A 22,470-nucleotide genomic window follows, 5' to 3' on the forward strand; every position below is an offset into this window, starting at 1 on the left:
TCTGTTGGTGTTGTGTTGTACTCTTCCAAGCGCTTAGTACAGTGCCCTGCACAATGTACGCACTCGATGAATACAACTGATTGGAAAGACGAGATGATGACATTACCAGCAGCTTGTCGCGGGCAAGGAACGTGTCTATCAACTCTGTTACACTGTCCTCTCCTAACGGCTTCGTGCAGTGCTCTGTTCACAGTAAGCGCTCAATAAATATCATCGATCCAGTGATCATTACTATAATTACTGTCATTGTTGTTTGTAGCAGAATGCCTCGGGCATTTTCAGCCAAGGAACCCAGTCGGAGAACCTGCCCCGGGACCCGCCCGGCGTGAGCACGGAGCAGGAAGTTTCTCAGAGCAAGGATCTCGATGGGAGAAAAATCGCCGACCCAAACCAACCCCGCTCGGCCGGGGCCGCGGGATACTTACTGCGCTTGAGTCTCTCTCTGGTCGGCACAGAGCGGGCAGGCGTCCCCGAGGAAGAGGGAAAGGAGAAAAAGAAAAACAAGTTAAATCCAGGGTGGAATTCAGTCATTCCTTTAATCGTATTTATTGCGCACCTACTGCGGGCAGAGCACTGTACTAAGCCCTTGGAAGAGAACGATAGAACGATCAACCGACAGAGTCCCTGCCCACATCGGGATTATCGGCACGGGTGGGTGACCCACTTGACCCACTCCAGACTCGGCTACTCGAGCGGCCAGTGAGCGGAGGCGGCTGGACCATCTGATTCCCGGGGTGGCTTCGCCCGGCTGCTGTCGCTAGGTGCGAGAGTAACCGGGGCACCGCAACCATCCCCCACCAGTGCAAGCGGGAAGAGGGACCGCCGACCCCTGCCCCACGTCCGTCCCCACGGGAGACTTCCCTCCGCCTCGGCCGGCTTCACCGGGAGAAGGAATTGAGCTGCAGGGGCCGCTGCTCTGTGGCTTGTAGCCTTCGGAGTTGGCGGCTGGGAGATAACCTCTGCCCTACATTTGCTCGCGCTCTTACGGGCTGATCGATCGATGCCTGTCATCTCCACCCTCTGGTCCCAGGAGAGAAAGGGTTACGGTCCCCGGCCGGGGTCCGTAGTGACGTGGAGGAGTGAGGTCTGAGCGGCCCCACACGCGGCATGAGACGGGCACCTTCCCATCGCCCACCTACAAGCCGGTGGCTTCTGGAAAACGCCACAACTCCCGACGATAGCGGCTGAGGAGGCAGGAGGCCTCGGAGGTTGTAGCCATGTCGGGACCTTAACGTGGAAACTTGCATCTTATCATCAGTTGGCCTATTAAAAAGGCCAGGGCAAGAAGCAGCGTGGCCTAGTGGAAAGAGGCCGGGCCTGGGAATCAGGAGACGTTGGTTCTCCGCCACTCGCCTGCTGCGTGACTTTGGGCGAGTAGCTGCCTTTCTCTGTGCCTGAATTTCCTCACCTGTAAAAAATGTGCTCTCCCTCCCGCTAAGGCCAAGAATTCCCTGGGTCGGATGTGACTGTCTGGCATCTATCCCAGTGCTTGGCACATAGTAAGCCCCTATCATATATCATGGTGATTATTATAATTAAAAGGCTGGAAACCAGACCGGTGTAAGTACAGATGACCACGAGAGCAGAGGGTGCAGACTCCCCCCAGATCACGATGGCGATGGGATGCGGGGTACCCGGCTCCCTGCCCAAGTCTTCGTGGCCTCACCCGGCCCCCACCCCAGCACTTAGCACAGGGCTCGGCCCGCAGCGAGCACTAGTAAATGCCATCACTGACTAACTCCGACCCCCAACCCTGGAGGGACGTGTTCCTTTCCACCTGCCCCAGCTCCGTCCCAAACTTGGACTAAACGCTAAATCAACAGGGGGTTTGGTCTCTTCAAGTCAGCCTCTCTGGGCAGGGGAGATTAAAACGAAAAAATCACCACCGAGTGATTGATTTTCTTGGTTGGGATGGGCTGGCTGAGGGGAGCTGACCAGAACGAGACCGAGAGCCCAGAGGAAAAACACCGGCTTTTAGGCCGACGGTTGAATCATCCCCAGCCCCGCCAACACGCGGAGCCGCCCAAACTTCACTCCTCTTCACTTGCTACCGCCCCGCGCCAAAGGACGGCAGCTCCTTCCCCGGCATTCTGCCCGCCCGCAAGTCCGAAGACCCCCTCAGAGGGAACCGGCTCTGCTCCCGGGCTTCCCCTGGGCTTCGGCATTCTCGATACAGCGACGGTATTTATTGGGCACCTACTGGGGGGGGCGAAGCCCTGTGCTAAGCGCCTGGGAGAGTTCAATACAGCAGAGTTGCTGCAGGCAATCCCTGCCCACAAAAAGTTTACGGTCTAAAGGACTCCCTGTAGGTCTGCCCAACAGTAACGGCATGGCCTAGTGAATAGAGCACCGGGCTGGGAGTCAGAAGGACCTGGGTTCTAAACCCGGCTCTGCCACTTGTCTGCTGGGTGACCATGGTCAAGTCACTTCGCTTCTCTGGGCCTCAGTTACCTCATCTGTAAAATGGGGATTAAGACTGGGAGCCCCATGTGGGACGTGGATTGTGTCTGACCCAATTTGCCTGGATCGATCCCAGTGCCTGGTGCACAGTAAGCGCTTAACAAATGCCACCGTTAGCATTAACCGCCCAGGACCTGGAGGGCCAGGGTTTCGCACTGGAGTCGGTCTTCCCACCTTACAGGGAAAGATACCCCGAGGCTTCTAGTGTGTCCAGGGTGCAGAGGTGTGTTTTCCCTCCTTTCCTCCACTCTCCTCTCCCCACCACTTCCGCCCCCCTAATCCCCGCGGGGTCCTCACCTCTATGGTCCAGATCGTGGTGGTTTTTTTCATCTTTCACGGTCAGGTGAGGCTGGCTGCCCAGGGCACCGAGGGCGAGCAGCCCCGAGCTGCTTCCCGTGACTGGCGGGATCCCGGGCGGCTGCAGGCCCGACGGGTGAGGAGGCAGCTGGACCGGTGGCCCGTGGGTAGCGTGGGAGAGGTGCTGGGCCTGGAGCTGCTGCTGCTGTAATAAAATCAGCCATGAGCCCTTCCGTGGGGCAGCTGGGAAGTGGGAAGACGGGCGTGGGGCGTTGAGCCGAGCGGGGGCGGGGGGCTGGGGGCTGGGGGCTGGGGAGGAGGTCCACCAGCGTGGGCCGAGACACCACGGTCCTCTCCCTCTCCCTCTCTGTGAAGGCCCCGGTCTGCGTTGACGGGCTTCAATTTAGAGCAGACCTGTCTTCCGGCACTCACGGTGGAGATTTCAGACTGTATTTCTCTTGCGCGTCTCCAAGCCCGTGATAAATAATGCACACGGAGAAGGAGAACAATTCAATTCAAGCGAAGCCATTTCTTATTCCCTCAAGATATCCCAGGCCTTTAAATGGAGGGAGGCCCCGTTTTACAATCCAATAGGACCTCCAGCCTCCGGAGGGTGGAGGGAGGGGGGCGGGGGGAGTGGAGGATTTTTTTTCCTAGCAGCTAGAAACTCCCTCCTCCCAAGGTGAAAATCCTACAGTCTGGGGGCAAGAAGCTGCAAAAACGTTCTCTCGTTGAAGGACGGAGTGGCTTTTTTTGCCAGGAGAACATGGATCTCGTGCCCCAAAACAGCTGCCTTCGGATTTGGGTTTGGCTAGTAGACGTCAAGAATCCTGCTGTTTTCTCACACCATCCCAGATCTTGTCAGGGACCAGCCCTTGGTTCATTCTCATTTTATCTCTCTTACTCCTGCTTCTCTGTCGCTCTCTCACTCCCCACCCCACCCCAAAACTGCCCTAAATTTAGCCATGGGCTCCACCCTCTTTCCCTTATCAGCCCTGACCAATCTGTCGGCCATTACTTTCCCAGAATTTCCTCAGAACGCCACTCGTCCCTCAGTCGGCCTCATTCAGATGACACCAGCCAGTCAGCTTTTGCGGGATGACCGAAAACCAGAGTCTTGCTTTTTACAAGGGAAGGAAAAAAGAAAGATGCCAGTAAGGGGAGTGGAGGACCGGAGGGGGAGAGGAGGAGGAGGAGGCGGAAAGGAGGAAAGGAAGGGTGACCCAGGGACCGAGCTGCCGAGGAACTCTTCTTCCTCAAGAGCTTCTTAAGCCGGTCCGAGATGGCTCCTTCCCAGTTCTCACAAGCAAAGGGTTCAAGGAGCCTGTGATCGGTAACTAATTTATGGATTCCGCCAAACTAATTCTCTTCCCCTCTTCAAAACCCTACTTAAAACTCACCTCCTCCAAGAGGCCTTCCCAGACCGAGCTCCCCTTCCCCCTCTACTCCCTCCACCGCCCCCGCTTCACCTCTCCGCAGCTTAACCCTCTTTTCCCCCCATCTCCCTCTGCTCCTCCCCCTCTCCCTTCCCATCCCCTCAGCACCGTACTCGTCCGCTCGACTGTACATATTTTCATTACCCTATTTATTTTAACGGAACGTACATCGCCTCGATTCTATTCAGTCGCCATTGTTTTTACGAGACGTTCCTCCCCTCGACTCTATCTATCGCCATCGTTCTCGTCTGTCCGCTCCCCCGATTAGACCGTGAGCCCGTCAAAGGGCAGGGACCGTCTCTGTCGCCGACTTGTTCATTCCAAGCGCTTAGTACAGTGCTCTGCACATAGTAAGCGCTCAATAAATACCATGGGATGAATGAATGACTGGATTCGGTTTGGGCTGCACTAAGGGCTTCCGATCGGCTAACTCTCTGCTGAGACACAAGGTAAGATCGGCCGTACAAATCACAACCCTAGGCCCGGAGCGAGGTCCATGGAAGAGGCCTGTGGGAGAGGCAAGGGCTGCCCGACGATGAGTTTGGGGTGCTGCCTTTCATTCCCACTCCCCCACCCGCTTCACACACACCGAAAGGCTCTTCAGGAGCTCCTTCGCCAGCCTCTTAACCCAAAGCCGCACCAGCCTCGCTGATCTCCAAAGCCACAACCCCAGTACAAACCCGGTCGGAGGCTGGCAGGGTCCCAAGCCCACTCCTCCGCGGGCGGTCCCGGTGGGCAGTCAGGGGGCGGATACCTTCGGCTAAGCAGGCCCTCATTCTCTGCCAGACCCCATCCCCAGCCCTGGCCAGAGGGGCCTCGGGGCTGGTTGGGAACAGAGAGAGCCGCCTTCATATATTCCCATGGATACTTTTTTTTTTTTAAATGGTATTTGCTAAGGGCTCACTAGGTGCCAGGCACTGAGTGCCAGTGTAGATACAAAGTAATCAGGTGGGACGCAGTCCGTGTCCTACAGCGGGCTCACAGTCTTAACCTCCGTTTTTCAGATGAGGTAACTGGGGCACCGAGAAGCGAAGCGACTTCCCCAGGGTCAAACGGCTGACAAGTGGCAGAGCCCCGATTGGAACCCAGGTCCTTCTGAATCCCAGGCCCGGGCTACACCCGCTAGGCCGTGCTGCGACAGGACCCCACGTCCACGTCTTTTCCCGGTGGGGGCTGTGGAGGGGTGGCCTCGTTGAGACGGGTGCCGGTCCGACAAGAGCCGCCTTTGTTTCCAAACCTCAGTTGGGAATCCGTTCTCCTGGATGCCCGGAAAATCCAGTCCCTCCGCAAGGGGACTGCTGCTTCCAGAGACCAGGAAGGAGCCGTGGAACTAGCCTCGAGGCAAGAAACGGAGACACAAAACCTTCAGCTCTCAAATACCTCATCCCTCTCCCGGCAAGAGGCGCCACTGGGAGAGGCCAAGAAATCAATCCAACTCGTCATTCCCTGAGTTCAGGCAGCTTTTTGCCTGCAGATGAAGCAGAGATAATAATAATAATAATAATAATAATAATGTTGGTATTTGTTAAGCGCTTACTATGTGCGGAGCACTGTTCTAAGCGCCGGGGGAGATACAGTGTAATCAGGTCGTCCCACGTGAGGCTCACAGTTAATCCCCATTTTACAGATGAGGTAAGGGAGGCACAGAGAAGTGAAGTGATTTGCCCACAGTCCCACAGCTGACAAGTGGCAGAGCCGGGAGTCGGACCCATGACCTCTGACTCCGAAGCCCAGGCTCTTTCCACTGAGCCGCGCCGCTTCCCTAATTCCCTAATTCCCACAAATGCTGGGCTCGGGGTGGGAGGGTCGGGAGACAGCAAGGCAGCAGGAAATGGGGTTGCCTAATGGAAAGAGCCCGGGCCTGAGAGACCGAGGTCCTGAGTTCTAATCCTGGCTCTGCTGCCTGTCTGCTGCCGTGAGCAAGTCACTGCACTTCCCTGAGCGTCAATTTCCTCACTTGTAAAATGGGGATTAAATCCTTCTTCCACTTCTAGGCTGTGAGCCTCCATATGAGACGGGAATTGTACCTTCTCCAGTGCTTAGCACTTATACAGCGTGGCTCAGTGGAAAGAGGCTGGGCTTCGGAGTCAGAGGAAGTGGGTTCGACTCCCGGCTCTGCCACCTGTCAGCTGTGTGACTGTGGGCAAGTCACTTCACTTCTCTGTGCCTCGGTTAGCTCATCTGGAAAATGGGGATGAACCGTGAGCCTCACGTGGGACAACCTGATGACCCTGTATCTACCCCAGCACACAGTAAGCGCTTAGCAAATACCAACATTATTACTAGCAGTAGTAAGCACTTAAATACTATTATTATCATTAGTAAGAGATCTAGGGACCATCACGCTCCCGCCTCCTGTCCACTCTTCTCTTGGGCATCTGAATCGCAATCCAACAGATGCTTCTCTGCTTGACCAACAGCGATTCGGAGCCCATGAACCGAACTTCCATGGAGAACTGTTCTAAATGGGCAGACAGCCTGCTGAGAAGCAGCATGACCTAGTGGACAGAGCATGGGTGACCTTAGGCAAGTCACTCCACTCCTCTGAGCCTCAGTTCCCCAGCTGTAAAATGGGGATGAAGACCGTGAGCCCCATGCGGGTCACGGACTGTGTCCAACCTGAGTGCTCTGCACACAGTAAGCACTCAATAAATACGACTGAATAAACGAATGACTTTGTATCATCCCCAACACTCAGTACAGCGCCTGGTACGTAGTAAATGTTTAAAAAAAGAAGGCAGCTCGGGTTCAGAGCGGCCACTTGAATGACAGAGCAGTGTGGCCTAGTGGATACAGCACGGGTCTGGGAGTCTGGGCTCTGGGTTCTAATTCTGCCGCTACCATGTTTCTGCTGCATGACCCTGGCAAGTCACTTAAATTCTCTATGCCTCAGTTACCTCATCTGTAAAATGGGGAGGAAGATTGTGAGCGCCATGTGCGAGAGAGCCTTTGCTCAACCTGACTGGCTTGTATCCAACCCAGCACTTAGAACAGCGCTCGGCACATAGTAATCGCTCAATACCACAAATACCACCTCAGACCGGGAACGCCGGTGGGACGAAGACCGCACCTGATCCGATTCTCTTTATCGTCCACAGAGTTCAGCAGAACGCTTTGGCCCCTTGTGAAAAATCTGATACCAAATTATCATCAACCAATTGTCAGGTCAAAGTGAAGTGTTTGGGATTTTAATCCAAATGCAAGAGACACATGGCGAGCCGGGTGTTCCTTGGCGACATTCCTCCTGACGACCGACGACCCATCTGAAAAACCGGAAGCAGAATCGAAGTAGGAGCCGAGGGATGAGGCATCTGCCGGGGTGAGAGGCCCTCCCAGAAGAGCGGGCTGAAGGAGACCGGCACCCCGGCCGTAGGATAGCTGCATGCTGTGCTCGCCCAAGGACACCCTCCTCACTTCTCGGCGGGGCCAGTTTTGCCCCCATCCCCATCAGGATCTTCACACCCTAGGGGTGGGGGGGAAGAGGAAGACCCGCAGCGCGGATAGCTCCTCCGTCAAACGTAGACGCTTGGGGTCTGGGGTCTCTCAAGGTCTCGTCCACCTTGGGCTGACCATGCCCACCCAGAGGGCAGAGTGCCTCGGGCAGCCGGAAGGAAGGAGCCGGTGCCAACGACAGCCCAGAACCGCCTGGGATCCCAGAGAAAGGATGCCAAACGGCCCGCGGACGTGGCTTCTTCCCCTCCAGATCGTGGGTCTTGGCGACGCTCTGGCTTCCTTCTGGGGCTGTCGTCCTCGTCCGCCTGCCGCCGCTTTTGCCGGGGCGACTCTGGCCCCTCTAAAAATACGGGATAGACTTCACCCATGACGAATGCTGGACTTGAGGGCGAGGGTCGGGCCAAGGGGCACGATTCTACAAAAGCATTTTGCCTTCCGATTCGGTCAAGCCGCTGGGAGGGGTGCCCCCCCCCCCCCCGCCCAAAACGGTGAAATGGGGAGCTTTTATGTTTTGAAAAAGCAAGAGTCCGGTGTCTCTAAAACAAAAGTTGGGGGTGAAGCAGAAGGCCCCGAGTTATCCCTCCGGCGGCTGGAAAGCTCCGTTTTCTCCCCACCGGCTCCAAAGCCGAGGGACGGGGGCGAGGTGGGGCAGAGACCCGAGCCACAGCGGGGCCTGTTGGTTTCCCATCGCCCTCCTGGGCAGCCTGAAGATCTGCGGTCCGAGCTCTTCGTTCTCTTTGCCCCATCCCTCTCATCCCGGTCCGCTCCAAACCCCAACCCCAGGAAGAGTGCGGGAGTCGGGCCCGACACCGGAGATGTCTCCCTCCTGGTGGCTCCGGTGACGCGGGCCGAACAAATCCGCTGGGAGACGGGAAGAAGTGGCAAATGCACAAGGCTGGCAGAGGAGACCCGATCTGCTTGGAGAGTGAGCTTTAATTGGATTACGTACATCTTACTTCATGCCTTTGTTAACCGATTTAAAGGTTGACCACTTAAGTTCACCACTCGCGTTAAATTTAGTCGTGGAGTCTAATGGTTTCCAGAGCTGGGACCGCATCGAGGGCTCGATTTCCCCAGAGCCCCGAGCTGGAGGGCCCGGGATCACGTTCTGGATGTGGAGAATGTGCACGGCTCTTGACTTCGGAAGGATTGGCTGGGCCCCTCGGTCTCATTCCCAGAGCGCTTCCGGTACTCTTCCGATGCCTGCGTCTTCACCTCCGACGGCTTTCTTGGGGGATAGAGGCCGACGGGTGGCATGGGGGCACGTGTCATTAAAATCCCGCCGGATCCGGAGACCTGGCCCGGTCCTCCCCAAGCTTGCGCTACCTGGCCCTTCTCGAGGCTGGAGGGCTCCCGCCTAGACACCCCCGATTCTGTTCCTCAAGAATGTCGGCACAACGGCACCCGAGTTAAGGCCCCCGCCTCGCTAGCTTCCCAGAAAAAGGAACGGGAATGACCACAGGGACTAAGGGCAAAATGCAAAGTTTGGTTTTGCATGTTCTAGGGGCAGGGCCAAAAAGGGAAAGAGTGAGTTCGAAGGATATATCAAAGGCAGCTCCGAGGGTCTGGAACCCCACTGTAGAAATACAAATTTTGTCCCCGGCCCCGGCTGCCTCCCCGCCCTCCCCCTCCCCCCGGCCCTTGCCTACCTTTTCGTTCATTCAATAGCATTTATTGAGCGCTTACTATGTGCAGAGCACTGTACTAAGCGCTTGGGATGAACAAGTCGGCGACAGATAGAGACGGTCCCTGCCCTTTGACGGGCTCACGGTCTAATCGGGGGAGACGGACAGGCGAGAACGATGGCGATAGATAGAGTCGAGGGGAAGAACGTCTCGTGAAAAACAAGGGCGCCTGAAGAGAATCGAGGCGATGTACATTTCATTGACAAAATAAAATAAATAGGGTAATAGGCTACCTCTCGCTGGCTCCCTCTCTTCTTCTACCTGCCTCCCAACCCAATTTGGGAAAAAAAACCACACAGATTCCTGGCCGAAGCTTGAGACCCCCAGGGATGGGTAAATTTAATTACACCATCGGGTTTGATATTTTGGGGGCACACTGCTCCAGGATGGGAACGACAGTACCGACAGCCGGCAAAATATAGGGGGATATGGGTTTGCTGGAGGAGGAGAAAGCAAGGAAGAAGGGGACGGAGGAGCAGATGTCAAAGGACGGAGCTGTCTGTCTGCGTCTCACTATTTCCGGAACTCACCCACCAGATCGGGACATCCAAACCCACAAGAGGGAAGTAGCGCGGCCTAAGGGAAAGAGTCTGGGCCTGGTAGTCAGAGGACCTGGGTTCTTATCCCGGCTCGGCCACTCGTCTTCTGTGTGATCTTGGGCAAGTCACTTCGGGTCTCTGTGCCTCAGCCACCTCGCCTGCAAAATGGGGATTAAATCCTACCGGGACTCTGAGCCTCAAGTGAGACAGGGACCGCGTCCAACTTGTTCATCTTGGATCTACAGTGCTCCAGGGCTTAGAACGGTGCTTGACACATAATGAGCGCTTAAGAAATCCCATCGTTATTACCCAAGTGTCCAGTACAGTACTTGGCACAAAGTGAGCGCTAAACAAGTACAGTGAGGGGGGGAAGGGGGGCAGAGAGAAACAGTACTCGCTAAAGGATGAGCCAACTGCGCCTCCTGAATGGCTACCGAAATGTCTCTGGCTTCTTCCTGTCATGACTGTGGGCTGAACGGAGCTCTCTAGGAGAGGCCCCCCAGGCTTAGCGGGGCCTGTCTTTGGCTCGCTCCCGTGGGTGTTCCTTCTCCTTGACGAGAAACCAACGCTTGACTGGCTTGACTGGATCTCGGCTTTCGCTTCAGTCAGCCTTCGCCTAACCAGCCCCCTCAGCCCGAGCGGGCCGCTCCCGCCTCGGGAAGCTTAGTCAGGCGTAGCGATCGAAGAGCCGCCCGCTAATGACGGGGCCACGGCTACGCTCCCGCCGACCGGAGGAACCAATTACCTCAAAAACGGGGGATCGCGCGCCCCGCTCGCCGGCGCTAATTGAACTCCCAGTAGCTGCCGGCTGCTGCCCTGGCCGGCCCTGTCGTCGCCTCCTAAATCCTACGGAAAGGGAGCCGGCCAAATCGTGGAGGGGACTCTCCCTCCATCTTCCTCCCTGGAAGGGGAAATCGCCAAATTCATAAGGCTGCCCTGAGGCCCCAGGGAGGCAGGAGGGAAACAGAGGGGAGCAGGAGACTGAAGCACTGATACGCCAAGACTCTGCAGCTGTTGACAGTGATGGGCAGGTGAGGAAGGGAGGGGCGGAGGAGGAAGAGAGGGAAGCGGGATGAGGGAGGGGAGGAGGAGGAGGAGAGGGAAGGGAGAAGGAGGGAGGGAGGGAGGGAAGTCTGCTGCAACTTCTCCTCTTCCATCACTCGCTATAACCACATCCCCAAGCCCATCTAATCCATAAACACATATATACCCCTGATTCATTCCAGCATGGAGGTAGAGTCAGTCACACTCACTCGCTCTCTTCTCTCCTCCACCCCCCAAAAGACCGCCCCCCGGCCCCACTAGCCATCAAAAGAGCAGCACCTGTGCTGGTGCCCAGGAATTTTTACGTAGTCACGCCGATTTTGACATGGGCCTTTCTTTTTCCACTTCCCATCTCCATCTCTAAACCGACCCTCCACCGGGACAGTGCATGGCCTGATTGGGAAGAGCACAGGACTGGGATTCGGGAGAGCCGCGTTTGAGTCCCACTGGCCTGCAGGGTGACCTTGGGCATGTTACTCAACCTCTCTGGGCCTCAATTTCCTCTGTAAAATGGGGATGGGATAGAGTGTGAGCTCCAAGTAGACTTCAGTAACTTTGCATCTACCCCAGTGCTCAAACTAAAGGGAGCACCTCATACATGCCACTGTATTATTACTGTATTACTATTATTACTATTGTAATATTATGGTATATTATTGTAATAATTATTGTAATATGGTAATATTACTATTCTTCCTGTAGTATTACTATCACTATCCAGGCCTGCCTGAGAATCTGGGCCACAGAACAGAGCATCCTCGAACTAGATGGGGAACTCAAAACACCCGGTCCAGCCCCCTGCCTCCGGCTAGGCAAATGACTCGACCATCCGGGGGCAGATGGTTTCCTCTTAACAATACCTGCGGTATCCGTTAAATGCTTACCGTGTGCTAGGCGCCGTACTAAGCGCTTGGGGCGGATACGAGCAAATCAGGTTAGACGCAGTCCCAGGCCCACCTGGGGCTCACGGTCTTAATCCCCATTTCAGAGATGACGTAACTGAGGCCCAGAGAAGCGAAGTGAGAGGCCCAAGGTCACACAGCAGACAAGCGGCAGAGCCGGAATTAGAACCCATTATCTTCTGACTCCCAGGCCCGTGCGCTATCCACTACGCCACGCGCCTTCCCGGTGGTCCATCCCCACGTTCCAGCCCACACCCCGATCACCTGGAACTTCTTCTGACCGGCCGATCTAACTTCCCCTTGCCATCGCCTTGGAGTTTCGGGTGGGACAGGGATGGAGTCGAACCCGATTAGCTTGTGCCCACCCCAGGGCTCAGTATAGACTGTAAGCCCGTCAGAGGGCAGGGACCGTCTCTATCTGTTGCCGATTTGTCCATTCCAAGCGCTTAGTACAGTGCTCTGCACATAGTAAGCGCTCAATAAATACTATTGAATGAATATAGTGCACGGCACACAGTAAGTGCTTAACAAATACCAGTTATTTTTAACAACTACGACCGCTAGCCGGCGGACTCCTCGCAAAAACCCTTCCCGCCCTCGAAGGCAGGTATTTTTGGCCCCACTATGGCTACCCCTTCCCCAACTAGGCTACCCCTATTCCTTTCCTCCTATTTACTGAGCGCGGAGCACTGTACTGAGTGCTTGGGACACTAGGATGCAGCACAGCTGGAAGACGATCCCTGCCTGACTGGGCCTTCGGGTTGGACCGATAAACCTTCCGTTCAATGATGATCGTTTTGCGTTCTTGTTCCCAGCGAGGTTTTCCACGATCTCTGGTGCTCTTTTTTTCTTTAATGGTATCTGTTAAGGCCTCGATAGGTGCGAGGCACTGTAGCAAGCACTGGGGTAGATGCGAGATAATCAGATTGGACACGATCCACGCAGGGCTCAGTCTTAATCCCCATATTACAGATGAGGTGACTGAGGCACAGAGAAGTGAAGCAACTTGCCGAAGGTCGCACAGCAGACAAGTGGCGGAGCCAGGATCAGAACTGGGGTCCTCTGACTCCCAGGGCCGGGCTCTTTCCACCGGGCCTCGGTGATTGTTTTAGGGCCCTTTCTCTCATTTGTCCTGACTGAATTTCATCTTGTTTTTGAAGAGCCATTTTTCCATAAGGCTTCTATGTGGCCTAGTGGAAAGAGCCCAGGCAGAGTTCTAATCCCGGCCTCGCCACCTGGCTTCTGGCTTCCATAAAACTTCGGGCAAGTCGCTTAGCTTCTTGGTGCCTCTCTCTCCTCATCTGTAAAACGGGAGTTACGTTCTTATTCTTCCTTCCCATGAGATGGGGACTGTGGCCGATCTGATCAATCCGATTAATCTTCCCCAGCGGAGGGCCTGGATCATAATAAGCACTTAAAGACCACCATTATTATTAGTAGAGCAGCGATAGTACTTATTAAGCGCTTACTGTGTGCACAGTAAGAGAAGCAGCTTGGCTTAGTGGAAAGAGCCCGGGCATGGGAGTCAGAGGATGCGGGTTCTAATCCCGCCTCTGCCACCTCTCTGGTGTGTGACCTCGGGCGAGTCACTTCACTTCTCTGTGCCTCAGTTACCTCATCTGTAAAATGGGGGGTGGAAAGCGTGAGCCCCACGTGGGACAACCTGATTACCCTGCCCAGCATTTAGAACAGTGCTTGGCACACAGTAAGTGCTTAACAGATACCACCATCATCGTCATCATCACTGTACTAAGGACTGGGAAGGAATAAGAGGGTGATAATTAGAAGGAGTCCTGGGCCCCTGAGGGTCAATTTCCAACACGGGCTAGTGGTTAGAGCACGGGCCCGGGAGTCAGAAGGACTTGGATTCTAATCCCAGCTCCGCCACTTGCCGCTGTGTGACCTTGGGCAAGTCATTTCATTTCTCAGAGCCTCAATTCTCTTCCGTAAAATGGGGATTAAGACCATGAACCCCACGTGGGACAGGGACTGTGCCCAACCTGATTACCTTGTATCTATCTTAGAGCTTTGTACAGTGCCTAGCGTATAGTAAACGCTTCACAAATACCATTTAAAATATATACACGTATATGTATATATACATACACTCAAATACGTACGATGAGCCCACTCCTGCGATGACCCAAACCGGAAAATAATCCTCACAAAAATAGCTCTTTCTTGTCATTTAAAAGCTGCCATTCCCTGAGGCATCCCAGGTAAGTAAACTTTTCCTAAACAATGGGACAACAATACAATTGTTCTCAGGAGGAATTCTGAATTTTCCACGGGCCCAAAAGTGACCTTGGGGGAAAGTGTGGTTAAGCAAGGAACGTGACGGGATCCCATTTCCTAACTGCTGACTTCACAGCGGAAGGGAGGGCAGGAGAGTGTGATGGAGAAGGCAGGAGACTAAGATTTTGACCTTGAGCGGAGATCCTAAAGATACTGAGTGGCTCAGCGACAATTGAGGTCGTGGTCCATCCAGGGAAGAGGAGGGAAAGGCGCTCCTTGGCCCTGACTGAGTTTTCTTTCATTAAGCAGTTGTCAAGTATGCCCCGAGAGAAGGGTGGTGGGGCGTGGGGAGGGGCTGGGCTCACCCCGTGCAGAGACCCGGATGCTTAACTGCTCCTGCACAGGACCCCAAAAACCCCTTCGTCCTTCGGAGTGGCGCACGGGCCAACGTGGAAGTGGGCAAACCCAATGTAAGAGACACCAAAGCAATCAAACTCCAACAGCACATTTCACATTGACATTCCAACAGAGACAGAGCTGACCCCAGGCAGCCAAAAGAAGGGCTGATCACTTCCTGCCAGACGGGAAAATGGGTATCCCCGGGCCGTGGAGGGCTTGGAGAGAGGGGCCCACACCCGTTTCTGCCTTTGTGACTTGCGGTTTTGAAGCTGCCGGCCTGAAAGGTCACCAGCCGCCCCACCCCACAACATGACTCCTGCTTTGAGGTAGGGTAAAGGTAAACCAAAAAGGATAACCCATCCTCCTGACCCTCACCTTCGCCCCTCAATTTAAGAACTCTAAAGCCGGGAGAGAAATCTGGCCCCTGAGCCACCCACCGGTTTGGACTCCCCATGAGAAATCAGGAAGCAACGGGTCGGTCGACAAATTCCGCCGATCGACCGACCGGTCAGCGGGCAGCGTAGCGGCCGGGACTGGCCGCCAACGAGGCGAGGAAGGCGGGCGAGCTGCCATTCTTTGGAGCCGAAGGGCAGGGCTGTCTCTGGTGATGGTAAATGATAGGAATAAAAGGGATATACACACGGTGAGAGGCAGATTGGGAAGTCCACGTACCCCGATGATGGCATTCAACTCGGTCATGGTCACTTGCTTGGCCCGCTCAACGGCTTGAGCGACCTGCTGTTGGTGCTGAGGAGACAGTTTCGAGCCGGGGTCAGGGCAGCCTCGGATTCACGACATCTCCCCGACGAGGCTGAAGCCCAACCTCCTGAGCCAGCCAAGACACTGGGATCTAGAGGGTGGTGGCCCCGGGGATCCCGGGCTAACGGCCCGCTTTGCTAGAGGGGTTCGGGGTCCCCTCTACCAACTCCTTTAGAATTCTCCCCAACCATAAGCAAGCACCCAATAAAGACCACTGATTGTTTACGGAATGGGCCATTATCTCCCTGCCCCACCCAAAGAAAGACTGGAGGGAATCACTCTTTCACCCATTAGGCTTCCTGACGGGATTCTAGATGCACGAGTGAGTGGGTGGGTTTAGCCCAGAATCCCTTGATGAGGAGCTGGGCGGGTGGGAAATACTCTGTCTCAGGTGCCCAGGCACCCAGGCACCACCCCCCCCCGCCCCACCCCGGAAGCCAATCGTCCTCTGGAACTGGGGCCGCTGCCATTCTGAGGTAAAATCACAGCCGCCTCGTCGTGGTTCGGGGCTTTCGCATTGGGAGGGGGCTGGGTCACGGGTCCCCTCGTGGCACGTCCTTGAGAAATTCGCCTGACTTCAAAATATAAAGGGGGAAGAAACATCAGAAAATGGCTCATACCTCTTGTGACAGAAATGGCATGATCTGGGCTAGGATTGTGTTCAGTCTTTTAGCAATCTCTGTCTGAAAAGAAAAGAGACAACGATAAATTTCAGGGATTAACTTGGGCGAATCAGTCACTGAAGCTCGATCAATTCTAAGCTAAGCGCTGGGATAAGTTGGGGTGGGAAGATTCCAAGCTGGTGTAAATTCACTGTCGGCAGGGAATGTGTCTTTTATGCTTCATTCATTCAATCATATTTATTGAGAGCTTACTGGGTGCAGAGCACTGTGCTAAGCGCTTGAAGAGTACGATACAGCAATAAAGAGAGACAATCCCTGCCCACAACAGGCTCACAGTCTAGAAGGGGGGAGACAGGCATCAAAACAAGTCAATAGGCATTAATATAAACAGAATTATAACTATGTACATATAAACACAAGTGCCGTGGGGCGGGGAGGGAAGGGAGAGCAGAGGGAGCGAGTCGGGGCGGCGGGGAGGGAAGGGGGAGCCGAGGAGAAGAGGGGGGCTTAGTCATAAAACAGAATAACATACATAACTATATAGCATAGGATAACATAACCATATTGTACTCTCCCAAGCGCTCAGTACAGTGCTCTGCACACAGTAAGAGCTCAATAAAGATTAACTGCCATAACATCCTCAGATCAGACCCACTCCCATCTGGGGCTCTCAATCTATCAATCAAGCAATCGTATTTATTGAGCGCCTATTTCACCTAAACAGGAGGGAGGGCGACAGTCATATCCCCATCGGACAGGTGGGGAAATCGAGGCCCAGAGGTTAAAGGACTTGCCCAAGGTCACCCAAAAGGCGAGAGACAGAGACAGATCACCTGGGCCCGTTCTCACTCCACTAATAATAATGATGTTGGTATTTGTTAAGCGCTTACTATGTGCAGAGCACTGTTCTAAGCGCTGGGGTAGACACAGGGGAATCAGGTTGTCCCACGTGGGGCTCACGGTCTTCATCCCCAATTTTACAGACGAGGTCACTGAGGCAGCGAGAAGCGAAGTGACCTGCCCACAGTCACACAGCTGACAAGTGGCCGAGCGGGGATTCGAACCCATGACCTCTGACTCCAAAGCCCGGGCTCTTTCCGCTGAGCCACGCTGCTTCTCCGACCATCCTCTGCCTCTAGTTGAGCCTAATGCTTATCTGCCCTCAGAGCTACCAGCGGCAGAGATTACACTCCCCAGACGACGACTCCCACCCCAAGGATCCCCAAGCTCCAACCCAAGTTAAGAATTCGAGTCCACCCAAAGTGGAAGTCTCATTGACAAATAAACGTAGAAGACAGAGCGGTTGCTAAGCTTCAAAGCAACGAAGATCGGGCTACCTCGCTCTTAGGGAAGCAGCACGGCCTCTTGGCTAGAGCACGGGCCTGGGAGTCGGAAGGACCTGGATTCTAATCCCGGCTCCGCTACTTGTCTGCTGTGTGAGCTTGGGGAAACCACTTCCCTTCTCTGGGCTCAGTGACCTCATCTATTGCTAGAAGCAGCGCGGCTCAGTGGAAGGAGCCTGGGCTTCGGAGTGGGAGGTCATGGGTTCGAATCCCGGATCTGCCACTTGGCAGCTGTGTGACTGGGCAAGTCACTTCACTTCTCTGTGCCTCATCTGGAAAATGGGGATTAAAGCTGTGAGCCCCGCGTGGGACAACCTGATCACCCTGTGTCTACCCCAGCGCTTAGAACGGTGCTCTGCACACAGTAAGCGCTTAATAAATACCAACATTATCTAGAAAATGGGTTTTAAGACTGAGAGCTCACCTCCTCCAGGAAGCCTTCCCAGACTGAGCTTCCCCTCTCCCTCTGCTGCCTCTCTGCTCCCCCCTTCACCTCCCCTCAGCTAAGCCCCCTTTTCCTCCCCTTTCCCTCTGCTCCTCCCCCTCTCCCTTCCCCTCCCCTCAGCACTTTGCTCGTCTGCTCATTTGTATATATTTTTATTACCCTATTAATTTTTGTTAACGAGATGTACAGACCCTTGATTCTATTTATTGCTCTTATTTTTATCTCTCTGCCTCGCCCGATTAGACTGCAAGCCCATCAGTGGGCAGGGACCGTCTCTATCTGCTGCCGAATTGTACATTCCAAGCACTTAGTACAGTGCTCTGCACATAGTAAGCGCTCAGTAAATACTACTGAATGAATGAATAATCCCTCCTCTGTAAAATGGGGATGAAGACTGCGAAGCCCAAACAGGGATTGTGTCCAACCTGATTCGCTTGTATTTTCCCCAGCGCTTAGAATGGTGCTTGACACGTAGTAAGCGTTTAAATACCATCATCATCATCATCATCATCATCGTCATTATGAGCACGAAGTAGAACTCGATCAAACAGTGAAAAACATTCCTTTTGTTCACTCGATGAAATGTCATCAATCCAGCCGGCATGGGATTAATCGGGTCGACCTGAACAATTAATCGGGTCGACCTGAACTTTCCCCCATCCTGGGACCGCCAGCTCTGGCCGTTCAATATAACCGACCCGGCAATGAGCGGGGGTGAAATCCGGAACTCGGCTTCCCTAGAAAGGGCCCTGCAAGCCCTGGCATCTTGGGACTCTGTCTCAATTTTTCGGTTTCTTTTAAAAACGTGCTTCTAAATAGTTAGCTGAGCTACTGAGGGGAAAAAAAAAATCGCCCTCCCTTTTCGCCAAACACTCATGGGGAATTAGGAAACTTTCTTCCAGCCACAGGGACCCGTCGAGGTTTGGCCCACTCTGGTGTCGGATGGATGGGTTGATTGGCATTAGTTAGGCGCCGTGTCTTAAGCGCTGGGATGGAGATTCCGATAATCAGGTCGGACACAGTCCCCGACCCACGAGGCTCTCCGTCGAAACAGAAGACAGAAGCAGCATGGCCTAGTGGAAAGATCACGGGCTCGGGAGTCGGAGGACCTGGGTTCCCATCCCGGGTCTGCCACGTCTGTTGTGTGACCTTGGCAAGTCACTTCATTTCTCTGGGCCTCGGTTACCGTATCTGTAAAATGAGGATTAAGAGTCTGCGCCCCCTGTGAGATGGGGATTCGTATCTACTCCAGTGCTTAGAAGAGTGCTTGGCACACAGTGTTTTTCTCAACACAGGATTTTGCCAGGATGTGACCTCCATCCTGGAAGGAGACTTGGCGGGATCCCAAACATCAGTCCTGCTGGATTCTCAAGTCAGATCTTGCCGGTGTCTTAACTCTCTGCTCTAGAGCAAGTCAACAAACCCATAAACCCATGCAGCAAATGTCTTTCTTGTCCATTCAGCTATTCCCAATCAATCAGTCATATTTACTGAGAGTCTATCGTGTTCTGTACGAAGAGCTTGGGAGAGTACAACACAACCATGTAACAGACACATTCCCTGCCCATAACAAGCTTATAGTTTAGAGCACTAACAACAGAATAACTGTGGAACACGTCGTGCGCTTACCATGTGCCCAGCACTGGATTAATATTGAAGTAGGTACAAGAACATAAGGCCAGACTCAGTCCCTGTCCCTCTTGAGGCTCTCAGTTTGGGGGAAGGAAGGGAGGTATTGAATCCCAATTCTGCAGATGATGGCATTGAGACCCAGAGAAGTTTAGGGACTTGCCTGAGGTCACACAATAGGTACGTGGCAGAACTGGGATTAGAAACCAAGTCTTCCGGCTCCCAGGCCCCGACATTTTCCACCAGCCCACGGTGCTCCTCAAGAATGGATCGATGGCGGCTACGTCCCGCCCCCATTTTATAAACCTGAGTTACAGGGAGGATCTGGGAAGACATCAATTATGAGGAGACCACACCGGATCCACACTTTCCATCTGCCCCTCTTGAGGTCGTACGTTTCTCCCTGTTATCTATGACGTTCACCTAAAATCGGTTCTAATCTCCCGGATTTGCCACTTGCCTGTTGGGTGACCTTGGGCAAGTCAGGTTGATTCTGCGGTAACTTCCAGATTAAAGGCATAGAAACTCTCCCTTGATCCATTTGAGAGATGGCTTTCACAGTCAGTAGGTCCCAACGAAAAGGCCTTTCCTATTTTTCCTACTGGAATGATTGGCAAATCTTAAACCATTCATTCATTCAATCATTTATTGAGCGCTTTCTGCGTGCAAAGTCTGTTCTAAGCAGTTGGGAAAGTACAGTGTGATAATAAACAGACATTCCCTGCCCACACCGTTGGGTCGGATAGACCGGTCCCAGGTGCGGCTCACGGTACTAATCCCCCTTTTACAGATGAGGTAACCGAGGCCCAGAGAAGTGAGGTGACTTGTCCGAGGTCACACAGCAGACAAGCTGTGGAGCTGGGAGTCAAGTATTAGCTGATGCAGGTAGTGGAGGTGCTGTGACACCTTGGCTTAAATTTCTTACTGTGCTTGGGATTTGCTTCCAGTTAACGGGCGAGAGATAAGAGCTTATATTCGACAACCTTATCTACGCCAGCGACTAGAACAGTGTTTGATACGTGGTAAGTGCTTAATATCACAAAAGAAAATAAATGCCACAAAAAGATCAGGTGAATTCTCCCTGGACGAAAGTCACGTTGCGTTAAAATCGGGGATGTGGGACTTTAGGCACAGTGGAAGAGGGCGATTGGAAATCCAGCTCACTCTGGGCGGGCAGGGAACGCGTCCGCGACGGCACTGTTCCCTCCCAAGCACTTAGTACCGTGCTCCACACAGAGGAAGCGCTCAGTCGATACCACTGATTGATTAACCGCCTTAATGCCCTACGTCACCTGGTGCTCGGGTGCATCCATTCGACTTCCCCCCTCCCCGTCTTGTTCCGTGAGCAACCGGGAGGAAGTTTGAAAGAGACAAGTGTGCTTCCCAAGCCAGTCTTCAGTTTTGGAGATGATCCCTGCTTACTACTTGTCACGGCTCAAGTCTTACTTCACAGATTGCTAAATGATAGGCGAGCCGCTTTAAGGATCCTTTCAGCATTGACATATTGATCAAATTATATATAACTACGACTATTAAATATCTACGCCTCCGAAGGAACCCTCCTGAATCCTCCATGAAACCGGGGCTAAATGGATCGCCTTTCCCTCCGGGTGATTAATTTGCAGCGGGGATTTTCGATCTCCCCGCGGGATCCGATGACATCGCATCCCCCCGGGGGTCATGGCAACCACCGGGCACTGTAACCAAGGAACGATCCCTGTGGTCGGTGACTCTGTCGCATGATTGTCAGGTCAGCCCGGGCTCGCTCTCGGAGAGTGGAAGGGCGGAGGGAGGAGGTCGGAAAGACCCGAAACCCGTCAAGGTCTTCCTACTCCTCTTTCCTAATGGACACTAGGTGATCCGAAGGGAAAACACAGGACATCTGCGATTCCTCGGTAGGAGAAAGCTCCTCATAAAATCCAAGAGGTGGGGGCTTTTGACAAGGGAGTCTGGGGTGTGGGCCGGACCCCCGATATCCCGAGGCCAACAAAATGCTTCATCCCACGGAGCCGTCGTGAGAAAGGAAATGGACAGGGACTCTGGGGGCACCTGGCTACTTTTAGGAGTGCTCTGAACTCCCATTTCCCGTCCTCCATCTCGATTAGGATCTGGAGGATAAAACGGGGGTGTTTTTGTTTTTTGTGGAGAGAGACGTCTTCTGGCTGGGGGAGATGCGTCATATCCAAAACAGTATTTACGACTACTGGGTTTCCCGTTCACTCAAGACTCGGTCGTCTCTAAATATTGGTTCGCTTTCATTCCCCCATTCCCGAGCGTCTTAAACACCCTGTGGACCCCGCTAGGGTTTTTAATCGGCCTCGCCTGTAGAAACGGGGGAAGCGGGGGGGAGGGGGATGCAGGGGGGCTTTCACATATCACACCTTCCCGCTAACACTGCCCATTCACCCCGCTCCCTCCAAAGCGCCCGAGTCCTCCCCACCCCCTCCCCAAGCTCCGCCGGGCAATTCCTGCCAAGAAAAATCTCAATTCATCGCTGTGGGGTTGCCATGACAACCCCGGCCCCCTAATCCCCTCCGAACGTTATGCAAATTCGTGCCGCGGCTTGACCGCAACAGGCTGTAAAATCATATTACCCGGACGGAGGCAGGTCATTAAATTGAATTTGGGGTCTGCCAATCAGATGGGTTCCACAGATTAACGCGGGGTAGGGAGACGGGGGGGGGGGGCGCGCGCGCTCGCTCTTGGGGCCAGGGAGGAGGGGAGCACGGTGGACCCCGGGCAGAGGGAGCCGTGAGGGCTACTGAGGCCCGCTCCGACAGAAGCCTGGAGGGAGCGAGAGGATGGCGGAGGGAAGGGGGAGGCGGGAGGGCGGTGAAGCCGAGGCAGCACATCCAGACCGCTCAGCGTCGCTGCTTCCTTCGGAGCCGCTGACCGCCCGGCGGGGGTCCGGACGCCGCCTCTCCCGTCGCTGGTCTCCCCGAGAAAGTTCTGGACAGCTTCTCCCGGTGGGGCTGCTCTCCCCTCTCCCACCAAGGGACACACGTACAGCCACACGCAAAGAGTGACACGCAACCAGACACAGAGACACAAAGCACTGCTGGTAAGCCAGGCCCCTCCATATCGCCCGCGGAGGGCCTCAGTTGGAGCCCCCCGGCAACCCTCAGGTTGGAGGGGACTCGCTGAAAGCCCCCCGGGAAGGCTGTTTCCAGAAGACCAGGGCCTGGGGAGCTGAGCGCTCAAAGGGCTGCAGGTCCCGGACA

At 54.3% G+C, this 22,470-nt stretch overlaps 1 protein-coding gene across 9 annotated transcripts in view; it reads right to left on the bottom strand.

Moving 5' to 3' along the window:
- Window positions 1-22,470, bottom strand: part of TLE3 (TLE family member 3, transcriptional corepressor) — a 59,293-nt gene that overhangs the window by 20,701 nt on the left and 16,122 nt on the right. For 4 of the 9 annotated variants that reach the window (XM_029065475.1, XM_029065469.1, XM_029065467.1 and 1 more), the window contains exons 5-8: window positions 15,830-15,892; window positions 15,093-15,197; window positions 2,758-2,962; window positions 426-442 (exon numbers count right to left, since the gene is read on the bottom strand). In XM_029065475.1, coding sequence (XP_028921308.1) covers window positions 426-442; window positions 2,758-2,962; window positions 15,093-15,197; window positions 15,830-15,892 — 390 coding nt within the window. The remainder of the gene's footprint in view (window positions 1-425; window positions 443-2,757; window positions 2,963-15,092; window positions 15,198-15,829; window positions 15,893-22,470) is intronic. The other 5 variants (XM_029065474.1, XM_029065471.1, XM_029065473.1 and 2 more) reach the window with 3 other exon arrangements.

The sequence above is a fragment of the Ornithorhynchus anatinus genome, chromosome 5 (genome assembly GCF_004115215.2).
Source record: "Ornithorhynchus anatinus isolate Pmale09 chromosome 5, mOrnAna1.pri.v4, whole genome shotgun sequence".
NCBI classification, from domain to species: Eukaryota; Metazoa; Chordata; class Mammalia; order Monotremata; family Ornithorhynchidae; genus Ornithorhynchus; species Ornithorhynchus anatinus.